The 13,795-nt window shown below is 41.2% G+C and overlaps 1 protein-coding gene across 2 annotated transcripts in view; it reads left to right on the forward strand.

Annotated features, from left to right (window-relative positions):
* The first annotated feature begins 2,204 nt into the window (after positions 1–2,204).
* LOC129853141 (adhesion G protein-coupled receptor A3-like) overlaps positions 2,205–13,795 on the forward strand; it is a 295,014-nt gene continuing 283,423 nt past the window's right edge. For both annotated transcript variants that reach the window (XM_055918873.1, XM_055918884.1), the window contains exon 1: positions 2,205–2,989. In XM_055918873.1, coding sequence (XP_055774848.1) covers positions 2,772–2,989 — 218 coding nt within the window. In that variant the 5' untranslated portion in view covers positions 2,205–2,771. The remainder of the gene's footprint in view (positions 2,990–13,795) is intronic.

Raw genomic sequence — 13,795 nt, forward strand, 5'->3', positions numbered from 1 at the left:
CTAGCGCTTTGGCCTTTTGAAGCGGTGCATGTAAATATTTAGTGAGGACTGTGATTGCCTTGCAGCCATGCTTCATTAATCTCTGTCATGAGGGAATAATGGAGAGCTGTGAACACTAACACAAGTTAGGGCTGACAGAAAAGTGACTGAGAAAACAGCCCAAAACTGACTTAGAAAGAAAGACTGTTTGCGTTGTTTCAATATCACTGACTTCCTTGCTCCATTTCGCACTAATGAGCATTTCTCTCTTTGTTCTCTATTTAATGCAGTAACGGGTTATGTACAGAATGCTATAAGTAGCAGCTGGAATACAATCCAATACAAGGCATGTACACAATTTCCAATATGCTGTATGTTTGGCTGATCATAATCTATAACACCATCGTGCTATATGAATACAAATTATGATTATAGAATTACTATCATAACTTTTCAACATATGACTCTCTCATAAACTGTTTAGAATGTGCTTGTTGTTTAGATATCACATCACGGCTTGTCGATGTGAAAATCTTCTTCGCTGCCACAAAGAAAATATTTACAGAACAGCGAGGCTGCGAGGGCTCTGTTTTCCATTAAGTCCATGCAAGTAGCCCAGTGAACACTGCTGGCCTGCATCCAAATAAATGTTTCTGTCTGCGCTCCATTAAAGATTTATCATGTCAAATGATGATGTCAGCTCAACTTGGTTATTTTCCTACTAGCGTCCCAAAGGTCAGCTGACGGGGAGATTTGCTTCCTTACTTTCACGAGCAAGGTAAATATACATCTGTGCAAACAAGTGTGAGTGGCAGTCAAAGGGCCGGCAGCACAACATGGTAGAAAACAAGGCGTACATATGGCTTTAGTTTCCCTCTGTGAAAACAGCGAGGAAGAGGGAATCTGTTCTGCCCTGTGACTGTGTACTGCTGTGTACTGCCTGTCAGGGAGATGAACGAGAAACATGGGCTGCTCAGAAGGGTCAGGGGACGTTTTAAAATCCTCCTTTGTGCTCCCAGTCTAGCTGTGTCGGAGACAATGCGGATAATGAGAGTGGAATTTGGTGTGGAGCACAGTGCAAACTCAGGGGAAGCACCTCGCCCAGCCTCAGGAGGCCAACCAGCTGTCTAGGCTTCTGCGTCTCCCAGGACTATGCTCTGACTACAGGCATGCATGGGAAATTATTAATATTATTTCATCTTCTGTAGGATACAGTACTGAACAACTTACAGTCCCTAAAAATGTGAACCTACTGCAGGGGCGGACTGGGACCAGAAATCAGCCCTGGCATTTCTAATACGCTGACCCATTTTTTCCCCTCAAGTCCCCTTTTATTTTGTGAGAGCCACCAAGTCATATCTTATATCTACTTTATTATTGTAAAGTCATGCCATGAATGTATCTATTTCCTTTATGTTCAGATCTTATTGGTGAATAGGTATATTGTAGCCTGTAGGTCTATGCTCCCACATTACTCATCTCCAATGAGTGTATACAAAACATGGACTATGCATTGTCGATTCGTGTGTTTGTCAGTAGTCCATTGATAGCTTATTGTTGCCTATCAACTTGACGGGAGGCATTCAATAATGAGCCTGCTACTGCTATAGCTTTCTATGAAGCACCATTTTTATTCAGTCATAAGACTGAGACGTCAATGTCGTTTTTCTTCGTGTGGTATTTTTATTTGGTTGCCAATAGATTATATGTATTATCAAGATATGCTTTTTCTTAGTTGCTAAGGTGAGACGGTGCTGATGCATTATGTCCTGAATAAGTAAGCAATTATCTAACACCTCCCTCAGCATGGCATTGAGTTTGAATCCTGGAGCCTGGGAACAAATGTATATATCTATTTAGGCTATAAGGGGTCCAGGGGTCCTCCAATGACCGTTTACCAACTGGTCATCTGATGTCAGATGTATCTGAGCCTGAGCCCCTATACCATTCAGCTTCAGAACCACGTGATACTTAGATTGATGTGTGTTGACATCATACAAATAGAATTACTATTAATTCTAGGTCTAATAATTATATTTCTATGGTTGGCATAATATAATGTTCACTGTGGTCCTAAATACAATTAAATGCTTTTGTTTTAGAACAGGTTATATGGATGTATTGATTTGAGGTTTACCCATGTAATAAAAATACCAATTTACGCCCCTTGGCTTCGAGGGGAGGGACTTCAGTTTCCCATGCAGCTGATTACTTCGCAACAAGTCCATGGTTGAAGGCGCGGAACGTGGATGGGAATATCTGTGGCAACCTGTTGATAACGGAGTTATGACAATGGATAACTTAGTAGGAGTACTATTTCAAAAGTGACAATCGACCCATTGAAAGAACATCTTGTTCTTGCCGATGGCGAAGACGGCGTAATATGCTACTGCATTCCCATGCGTCAAACTTTTAGGATACCGGTAACAAACTTCCAAACCTTTATCTAGGAATGTTTTGGTAGCCGACAAAGTGACACGTTTCTGTGTAAATGAGAAACCAATGATAGAAATGGCACAGCGCGGTGAAACAATATTTTACAAAGCAAAGACCTTCGTTATGCATTATTTTTTTATTACTTTTTACTTACAGGTAGCCTGTACATTATGAGACACAACAGGTGTTGTCAGTAGTCACGCGCAGACTTCGATTAAAATACAAAAACAAGTAACTTGGTCAGTAGCTAACGTTAACAATCCACCAAGAAGAAGCCTATGTGAAATGGTCTCCACATGCTTTACAGACTGGGAAGAGATAACTTGAGAACAATTCAATAAAAGGCTCAGTTCACAATGAAAATGCTGAGATTACTTTGCGTTGTTGTTGGGTTGTTGAGGACATGCCTGACGAACAGAAACTGCCCGGACCTCTTCATTGACAGCTGTCATTGCACCTCTGAGAGGTCCAAGGAATTGAGCAGACAAAATGTCTGGGTGAAGGTGGTGTGTGATGATGTGGAATTAATGGACACTCTACAACCCAGTTTCTTACCCAACAAAACAGTTTCCCTGTGAGTATAACATTAAACAATCAATAAAACAGTAGTTGAACAAAGGTTGTTAAAAAAAATAGATAAATCATTCACCAGGGCACCACTTAAGAAAAAATAGTGTAGTCAGAGTGCAGTACACTGCAGTATAACTGCAGTTAGGGTGCAATATAACTGCAGTATGCAGCAAATTCTGCTTCCAAAATAAAAAACATTTACTGCAGTAATTTTGCAGTGTAACTGGAGTGCGTAATAACTGCAGTACATTGCAGTTATTATGCAATTACTGCATCCAAAATACCACAGTCCACTGCAGTTACTGCACTTTTGACCTGTTGTTAAAATGAACAGATATGAGAGGAAACTGCTATCTTTTTTTGTAAGGAACAATATCACAGCATCCATTAGTCTTAGATATCTGTGAGAAAAATTGCAACTTAGTACTCAGCAGACCACTTGTACACACCATGTATGGAATTATAAATCATTGTATTTCTGCCTTCTGCCTATCCTCTGTAAATGTTGGTCACTGAAGATACTGTGCCCTTTCCTTTACCTCCTTTTGACTGACCAGCTCTACAAATTTTCAGCATTTCCCTCTCCAATATCCGGTGGTGCACCATTTGTAATGTATGAAAGGTTGCTCAAAGAGAATAAACGGATTAAAAAGGAACAAGCAGGAATAATCTTAGTCACCATACAGGGACTGTCAGATGAAATAAGAGAAAGCACTTTACAGTTCTGAGAGTGGAGAGCTTACCAAGCACATTCAACCTGCAGGTGTGGAAATGGACTAGGCCAACTAGCTTTATAGACTGTTTTATTCATGGGAACTGTATGGAAATGTATTTATTTGAGGGAGAAAAAAGCAATTCGGAAATGTAAGGGAGCTTCTCTATTCCAAAACACTGTTGCAGAAGATTGTTGAAATATGAATGTTGATGAGTAATAATGAATTATAGCAATATGGATATTAAATGATATTCTGAGTAGCTTTGGACATATTTAATGTTAACAGAGTAATTCCGCTGCTCTGAGATACATGGTTACATATGCACCAAGGCTAATCTTGTCTTCACTTGCTTCAATTGTTGTTGCAGTTGTGCCTGGATGCGATATAACATTTTGATTTGAGGAAGTGTTCTTCATGGACATATGGCTTTGTTCTTTACTGACAATCTTGGGTTCCTGGTCATGTTTAGGCTAAATGTATTGTCCCCTGAAATAGCACAAGCGTCTTCCTTTTGTCCAATAAATCAATGCCTCTTGGCAGGAAATTAGGAGTATCCTTCATTGTAACAACAATTTACAATTAAAATAGTCCAATCTTTTTAAGAATATTAAATAAACAATTTAGAAAATGTAAATTAAGCTGATAAATGTAATGCTCCCTGTCTTTCCCCGGGTCAACAAGCCAATATCCTCAAGCAGGCCCCTTGGTTGGCCGGGAAGCAGTTTTCATGCATTAGGAAACGTGACCTTTGTCGGGCCAAAGTGGCCTCCCACATCTCCATTTTATTTAGACATGCTGTGAAAATAAACAGATATGAGAGGAAAGTAGGCTATGCACATCGTGTCATACACCAAGTGGATTCCCTAACTAGCAGATCTCTCCTAATGCTTCCCTTTGGCCTCCTTCATTGTCCCTTTTATTCACTTCAGCTCTACAGATAATGAGTTCTGTATCAGTAGCCTTTTCATTATGGCACTTTCAGTATTTTTTTCAGAGGGGTCATGCATTCTATTCACAAGTAAATATATGTGTAGAGCTTGTAATGAAATGGCAGCACTGTCCATACATCTTTACTTTCGTTTTCACTTTATTGCATTCTTTCTATGTGCATCTCTAGTCTCAATTTATTACATATTTCTATGAAGTTACAACCATCTCCTAACATAACTGATTGAAAAGAAAATGAAATGTGTGTGATGTCCATAATTCCTAGCAGCTGTAGACTCCAGAGCAGCAGAAACCCTCTTTTAACACCTCTGCCTGTTTCCCAATCCAAAACGTGGGAGAAGTTGCTCCAGCGTTGGAGTGGAGCCTGACAGCTCTGTTGACCTTGAGGCCTATCTGGTGTAATTGTTTCAGTGGCAAGTAGGAGAGAAAGAGAGAGAGGCGCTGTGTCTCTGTGGAGAACAGTAGCAGGGATTGTAGCTGACACCTGTCTTAAGCAAAGCACTGGCTAGTGAACATGGCACTGGCCTAAGAGAGAAGAGAGACAGAGGGGAGAACGAGAGAGAGAGAAAGTAAGAGAGAGGAGCCCGGGGGCATATGGAGGGAGGGAGGGAGCGAGAGGGAGAAAATGAGAGAGAAACATTTAGAAGGATAGAGGAAGTGACAGGGAAGGAGACTTGGAAAGAGTGACACAGAACACAGAGGGAGACAGGAAGTGTTGTGAAAAGAGATGTTTGGGTTAATGAGATGGAAGGAGCGATAGAGAGAACGTGACAGAGAAACACAAACATTGTTTGCAGGCGGTTGTTGCTCAGTCATAGTTGTAATGCAAACCTACCCTGCGAACAAGATCTTTCTACTTTTAGATATTGTATGTGACAAGATGTGTGCTCTGCATTTGCATAGCTGACAGCAAAGAAGTTTGGACTTTGTATGTGTCCTTTTCAGAGATTTGCAGTGCAACTGTCCTGTCATATTTTTTACCTTGTAAGACTCAGTTAAAAGAACATTGCAGTATAAGCATGTAGCTAATTTAGCATCAGCATGCATATAGCTTTTACAGTTTCAGTTGCCAACGGTTATCTACTTTCAGATTTGGACATCCTCTACAGAAGAGCCACAAAAAGCTCCTCAAAGCGCCCAAAGGCTCCAGTCTCTCCCAAGGTGAAGCATGTGGAAAATAAAATGAGTTCATTGGTTTGGGGTAGGGACATGTCTGGCATAGTCTACAGTAGACTCTGTGGGCAACGATCACACTGGAGACAGGAGGGGCTGTTAGTGGTAGTCTGGATGGCAGTGATCGTGAGGCCATGTCAAGGACATCCTTCACATTATTCTGGGAATGACATTGTAATGTAAAGCATTCATTGATCGGCTTGCAGGGACGGCAACCCCGCAACAGTGGGACTGATAGGAAGCGCTTTTGCATATGTCTTCCCCACTCATTATGATGACTATGATTGTTCACCTGTGTTAGACTGGAAATGTGAGGTCAGTATGAACCTCCATTTCTGGCTTTTTCACTTTCTAAATGGATCAAAATGAGACTTGGAGGGGATATTACATTGTACGACTCATGTTATTTTCCACAATCATAATGTCAGGTGATTGTTTACCTACAATATATGTTGGACTGGCTTGTGGCTAGTATTGACCAGTATGCGTCAGATAAGCCAGAACCTTGAAGGAACAAGGTATAATATGGACACCGGTGCCCTTGCTTATGAAAGATGGCCTTTCTGTCCTCGTGGAGTGTTTTTGCGTGCTATCTATAAACCTATTTCCTTGCTTGCCTAGCTCTATCGTTCCTCAGGTGGTGTTGGCGGCTGCTCTGCTCTTCTCTGTTCTGAGTGGTTTATCATGAATATTTCATTGACATGTACGAGTAGCCCCTCTATATTATCTGTGCATTATCACACAGACGACCCCGCTAGCAGGGATGGAGCAGAGAACGAATGCCTCTCGGTCCATAAAAGGTAGCAGTTTATTACACTACATGCAGGCCTTTAATCTAAAGAGACATGGCCAAATAGACCCTATATACAGTCACAGGGGAATGCGGCTGAAGCTACTAGCCGCAATGCTTATCCATGGTCTCTTTCTCATTCCCTCTCCCAATGCTTTTCCCCCCAGTGCCCTTAGTTTTGGTTTGAAAAGTGACAGGTTCATCTTTAGATGAGTGACTTTCCAGTAATAATCTCCCAAGCCTAGAGGAAATGGTTCTTGGAAATCATCCCTATTTTTCTGAGAACTATAATGTCCCCAGATGCTACTATAGGATCTATAGGAGTCCAGTGACTCAGAAGTCAGGCTCATCCATTACCCTGTATGTAACCCTTCCAAAGCCTTAGGCCCTATACCTTTATCACACTTGACATTGACCCACAGTAGCAAGACCACAAACTGAGGGATCTCTACGATCTGTGGCTATAATGTTTTGTTGTGGGAGATGGATTTAGACTGTATGTTATTTTTAAGAAACTTGACGTGGTTTGTTGTTGTTGTTGGTCTATAGTGTAATTGTTAGGCTATCCAATAAGCCACACTTCACAGTGCCCAGTAATGAATCATATCAAGCTGCTAGCTTTCTCTGGAAAATACTTGTTAGCATTGGGTGTCAAATGCTGTATTATAATTTAGGTTGTGGTTTCAAAGGACACCCTGATCAGTTTTGCATTATGAGATGATAATGACTCACAGCACCAGTGTTCGTGACCATTGGGGGAGCGAAAAGCTTGCAAATCACACAATACCCTCGAAAACCCAAGAATGTGTCCAAACGCAGTGCGAATGTGGACTGTCTAAAAATATTAAGGAAGAAAAATACAATTTGTGCCAAGGATACTCTCTGGTCTGTTATCCTTACCTCCTCCCTTCACCATTGAGTAAATACCAAGGTTATTTAAACTTTCATAAGTCTGCTATCGTGCAGGCAGCCAAACCTTTGGAAGCATGTTTTGTTTTCCCCATTTTTTAGTTTTTTTGAGATGTCGTAAAACAGCGATTAAAAGCCTGCAGTGCGCTGCTTCTGTTGCAGGGAGTGGTCACAGTAAGTAGTCTTTTTGAGGTTGGTCCATTTTCGGTTTTGATGAAAAAAATTACATAAAATGCATTATGAAATAATGACATTACAATGATTTTAGCTTTTTAATGGAAATTCCAAAGGCAAAAATAGTGAACATTCAATCACCAAAACATAGAACATATTCCATTGTCTCTGTCAGGTCCACATTGTGCAGGGTTGGGTGATATGGCCAACATATCATATCACTGTATTTTTTATAACAATTGGATGGTATTTTATGTTTTTGAATAATAAAAATTATACATTTGCTTTGAGTAGTGTGAGAACCTAGGGTGGCAACACATGCATTCTAAGTGATTTCAATGGTTCTTTCTCCATTCTGATTTGTTTTATACAATTCAACTTCAATCAAAAATAATTTTCTGCATTTCAGGCACTCATTTGAGATCATTTCCACACTGACACCTGGGGCTGCACAATATGGGCAAACAATCTAGGCCTTATATTTAACCAGATGTTGCAATTGTGATTTAACTTGCGATTTAGAGCAACACACTTGGGTGAACTGTTGGAATCATAGAAATTGAATGATTATTATGATTAGCTATATTATATAATTAGAATATACTAGTGGGCACTTTGAATACAGTGTTTGACATGACAACAAATTAAAATGCCAGGGAGGAGTTATTGTGACAGGGTAGGAACCAAAGTGTTGATAAGTGTTTCCTAGGGGACCCTATAATCTTTGGCTACATTTAATGTTTTCTCTTAGCTACTTTATGTAGCTAACGTATTCATGCTTCCCGTATTCCTTTGACTTAGAAGATACTGTTGCACGAACTAAATGCTGATTTAGGTCTACACCATCACTGGTATTATCAGGCTGTAGAGGTGAATTATGTTTGCTCTGACTCAGTACATTTATTAGCTAGCTAGCCAGCTAACTAATGATTAGCATTAGCCGCTAACAAGATTTAGGCCCAACTTGCCAAGAAAAGACAAACTAGCTGTTTGCAGTAAGAAACACAAACAAATAGTGTAATTATAGAATGCAAAGAAACAAAGAGAAAACAGCATCGTTGTCATCAAAATTGTTGCATGTGCTGCATTGACCATGCAGACTGAACGCATGTGTCTCGTGGTCGAGGAACAACAAATGTGCTCCATGAGTGGGGGCGGGGCTAGGTCTGTGTGGAAAGCGGCATAGAGAGAGAGAACATCACAGCAGCAAGATTTGTGACCTGTTGCCACCAGAAAAGGGCAACCAGTGAAGAACAAACACCATTGTAAATACAGCCCATATCTATGTTTGTTTATTTTAACTTGTGTGCTTTGGCCATTTGTACGTTGTTGCAACACTGCATATATATAGTGTGACATTTGTAGTGTCTTTATTGTTTTGGAACTTCTGTGTGTGTAATGTTTGCTGTTCATTTTTATTGTTTATTTGACTTTTGTATGTTGTCTACCTCACTTGCTTTGGCAATGTTAACACATGTTTCCCATGCCAATAAAGCCCCTTGAATTGAATTGAATTGAGAGAGAGTGGTGAGAGATGACTCAAGAAGCGAAGTAAACTATAAAAATTGACTTTACACACGGGGTATCACATTTAACAAACCAAACATTCAAATACCGTTATAGAAGGTAAAGCACAAACCCAAACTGATCTGTGCATCAATAACGGTACAGTGCCTTCGGAAAGTATTCAGTATTCGATTGACTTTTTCCACATTTCTGTTACGTTACAGCCATATTTTAAAATGTATTTACAAAAAAGAATGAAATACCTTATTTTCATAAGTATTCAGCCCCTTTGCTCTTAGACACGAAATTGAGCTCAGGTGCATCCTGTTTCCATTGATCATCCTTGAGATGTTTCTACAACTTGATTGGAAGACTTGTCAGGTTCGAGGCAAAGATGAATGGAGCCTAAGCGCACAGCCAAGACAATGCAGGAGTGGCTTCGGGACAAGTCTCTGAATGTCTTTGAGTGGCCTAGCCAGAGCCCGGACTTGAACCCGATCAAACATATCTAGAGAGACCTGAAAATAGCTGTGCAACAACGCTCCCCATCCAACCTGACAGAGCTTGAGAGGATCTGCAGATAGGAATTGGAGAAACTCCCCAAATACAGGTGTGCCAAGCTTGTAGCATCATACCCAAGAAGACTCGAGCCTATAATCACTTCTAAAGGTGCTTCAACAAAAAACTGAGTCAAGGGTCTAAATACTTATGTAAATGTGATATTTTTTGTATTGTTTTGGTATAAATTAGCACAGATGTCTAAGAACCTGTTTTTGCTTTGTCATTATGGGGTATTGTGTGTAGATTGATGGGGGAGGGGATTTAAAAAAAAAGATACATTTTAGAATAAGGCTGTAACGTAACATAATATGGAAAAAGTCAAGGGGTCTGAATGCTTTCCGAAGGCACTGTATATCGTAAAATACAGAGTACCGCCCAGCCCTACAGATAAATAGAAAAATAAGAAATTACTATGAAATAATAAAATATTGCAGTTCTGTATATTACTTCATTTTTATTTGATTACTTTATTTTTCATTCCTTTAAGTCATCATGCAATCTCTGCTCAGGCAGTAGCAGTCAGCTAGCCAGACCATCTAACGCTATCTATGTGCTCCCCATACTTTAGTCTTCCCGTTTTGCTAGCCTGCCTAAGTATGTTGCAGAGCTGTCTGGAAGAATTATTTGACTATTTCTTCAAAGTAGATAAGGCATTCTGTCAAAAACTGTCTCTGACCCTCTCATCATAGTGTTGTGTACATTCCTCTCTCATGCTGTCTGTGTGTATCTAATAACTTAAGGTAGCAGGCGTAAAAGTGTATCCTTCCAGAGATCTGTGTAATGACGAGATGCTCATGTCATCGCCCTAAGAAAAGGTGAGAAGGCAGGCGACAAGCACAGTCCAAAATAGGCCCATAGAAACACATTGGGCTTGTTTTGCATTAAGTCTGGTCTAGGGCTGTTGCGGTCACGGAATTTCGTCAGTCGGTGATTGTCAAGCAAATAACTGTCGGTCTCACAGTGATTGACCGTAATCAACATAAACACATTTAACATCTTCTGGCTTCCACACAGCCATTTAAAAAAGTCTAATAAATCCATGTAATATATTCTACACCTTCACAATAAATCCATTATTTAGAAGCATGATATGAAGAAAATGTAGTCTATTTCAGAAGAAAAGAATAGCATACTGTGAGTTATGTTAGGTCTTAATGCGGCTATGCCAAATGGCTGTGGGCTACACTAGTTCATTTAGCAGACAAGATTTGCTTATAATTCCTTGGCTTTATTTTATAGTAGGAAGAATACAATTGAACAAAGCTGAATAAAATATACATATTTTCTCCAAGCGATTTGATGGAGTGTGCGCATGCGCCTTTTCTGTGTTGAGCGGTTAACAAAGAAATAGGTACTCCTATATGCTTAATTTAGAATTATTACTGTAACTTTAGTTGTTCTACAATCATTGGGCTATATGGTTTGATTTTTAATACATTGTAAGGCTGCATGATGAGATTCAAATGATGATTTGAAAAAAGTTGCTTGAAAGGCATGAGCTCTGCTTATTTTTTTTGCTCAGGCTGTACACACTCCAATAGTCTCTCATTCACAATTTGACAAGCACTTGATAATGCCTAACATTTCACGGCGGCATCCCCTTTGTGGCTGTGGCCCTAAAGAAATCCATGCTTTTTGCGGCTCGGAGTGCTACGTTGTGCCCTTCTCCCTGAGTGTGCTGCGCAATCGGAAGCCCTCATTCACATGGCTCTCCTTCACGTGATCGGGTCTTTCTCACAGGCTATAAATGAAATCCGACACATCCGGGACGCAACTGCACGTGTCCTTATCCAATTCCGAGGTGCATATTGAAGATATTGGAGAACTGTCCTCATTTACTTTTCGTCAGCCAACAAGATGAGTAGGCCCAATGAACAGCAAAAGCACTAGCATATGTCAATCTACTATTCCCTCATAGTACAATAGTCAACCTATTCTATTCTGTGCAAGAAATAAATATTCCAAACATAGATGTATGGGAGAGTTGAACGTTTATCTTAAAGTGTTGATAAACTATTAGGCTATATCTTCACATTATAAGCGTAGCAATTGCCACATGGTAGTAGGCTATAAGCGCAAATGTTCCATTAGCTGAAAACCCCATTATCAAAAGTGACCGCAAATGCAATTATGCATGTCATGCTTTTAATATAAAGGTGCATTTATATGGTGAAAATTATCTTCCCCAAACTTGAAACTCATGCGCTGCATATGTATGCAAGTTATGCTCTACACCCCTTGTAAAGCAGATTAATGTGCTTAATTTTAAGAAGTTATTTGGCCACTTTAGTTGCGATGCAAACCTTATTAAAACATATAGGCCAATGGGCTAGACTACATGAGGTATGCGACTATGATTGAGAAAAGGTCGCAAAAAAAAGGCTTTGTTTCTTATGCTGGGCATCATTCACAAGTGATAATACACTGCTCAAAAAAATAAAGGGAACACTTAAACAACACAATGTAACTCCAAGTCAATCATACTTCTGTGAAATCAAACTGTCCACTTAGGAAGCAACACTGATTGACAATAAATTTCACATGCTGTTGTGCAAATGGAATAGACAAAAGGTGGAAATTATAGGCAATTAGCAAGACACCCCCAAAAAAGGAGTGATTCTGCAGGTGGTGACCACAGACCACTTCTCAGTTCCTATGCTTCCTGGATGATGTTTTGGTCACTTTTGAATGCTGGCGGTGCTCTCACTCTAGTGGTAGCATGAGACGGAGTCTACAACCCACACAAGTGGCTCAGGTAGTGCACTTCATCCAGGATGGCACATCAATGCGAGCTGTGGCAAAAAGGTTTGCTGTGTCTGTCAGCGTAGTGTCCAGAGCATGGAGGCGCTACCAGGAGACAGGCCAGTACATCAAGAGACGTGGAGGAGGCCGTAGGAGGGCAACAACCCAGCAGCAGGACCGCTACCTCCGCCTTTGTGCAAGGAGGTGCACTGCCAGCGCCCTGCAAAATGACCTCCAGCAGGCCACAAATGTGCATGTGTCTGCTCAAACGGTCAGAAACAGACTCCATGAGGGTGGTATGAGGGCCCGACGTCCACAGGTGGGGGTTGTGCTTACAGCCCAACACCGTGCAGGACGTTTGGCATTTGCCAGAGAACACCAAGATTGGCAAATTCGCCACTGGCGCCCTGTGCTCTTCACAGATGAAAGCAGGTTCACACTGAGCACATGAGCACATGTGATAGACGTGACAGAGTCTGGATTCGCCGTGGAGAACGTTCTGCTGCCTGCAACATCCTGCATGACCGGTTTGGCGATGGGTCAGTCATGGTGTGGGGTGGCATTTCTTTTTGGGGCCGCACAGCCTTCCATGTGCTCGCCAGAGGTAGCCTGACTGCCAATAGGTACCGAGATGAGATCCTCAGACCCCTTGTGAGACCATATGCTGACACATGCACATTTGTGGCCTGCTGGAGGTCATTTTGCAGGGCTCTGGCAGTGCACCTCCTTGCACAAAGGCGGAGGTAGCGGTCCTGCTGCTGGGTTGTTGCCCTCCTACGGCCTCCTCCACGTCTCCTGATGTACTGGCCTGTCTCCTGGTAGCGCCTCCATGCTCTGGACACTACGCTGACAGACACAGCAAACCTTTTTGCCACAGCTCGCATTGATGTGCCATCCTGGATGAACTGCACTACCTGAGCCACTTGTGTGGGTTGTAGACTCCGTCTCATGCTACCACTAGAGTGAGAGCACCGCCAGCATTCAAAAGTGACCAAAACATCAGCCAGGAAGCATAGGAACTGAGAAGTGGTCTGTGGTCACCACCTGCAGAATCACTCCTTTTTTGGGGGTGTCTTGCTAATTGCCTATAATTTCCACCTTTTGTCAATTCCATTTGCACAACAGCATGTGAAATTTATTGTCAATCAGTGTTGCTTCCTAAGTGGACAGTTTGATTTCACAGAAGTGTGATTGACTTGGAGTTACATTGTGTTGTTTAAGTGTTCCCTTTATTTTTTTGAGCAGTGTATATATAGGCTAATATTGTCACCCATCGGACTTTTCTTGATTT

The sequence above is a fragment of the Salvelinus fontinalis genome, chromosome 1, assembly GCF_029448725.1.
Source record: "Salvelinus fontinalis isolate EN_2023a chromosome 1, ASM2944872v1, whole genome shotgun sequence".
Taxonomy (NCBI): domain Eukaryota; kingdom Metazoa; phylum Chordata; class Actinopteri; order Salmoniformes; family Salmonidae; genus Salvelinus; species Salvelinus fontinalis.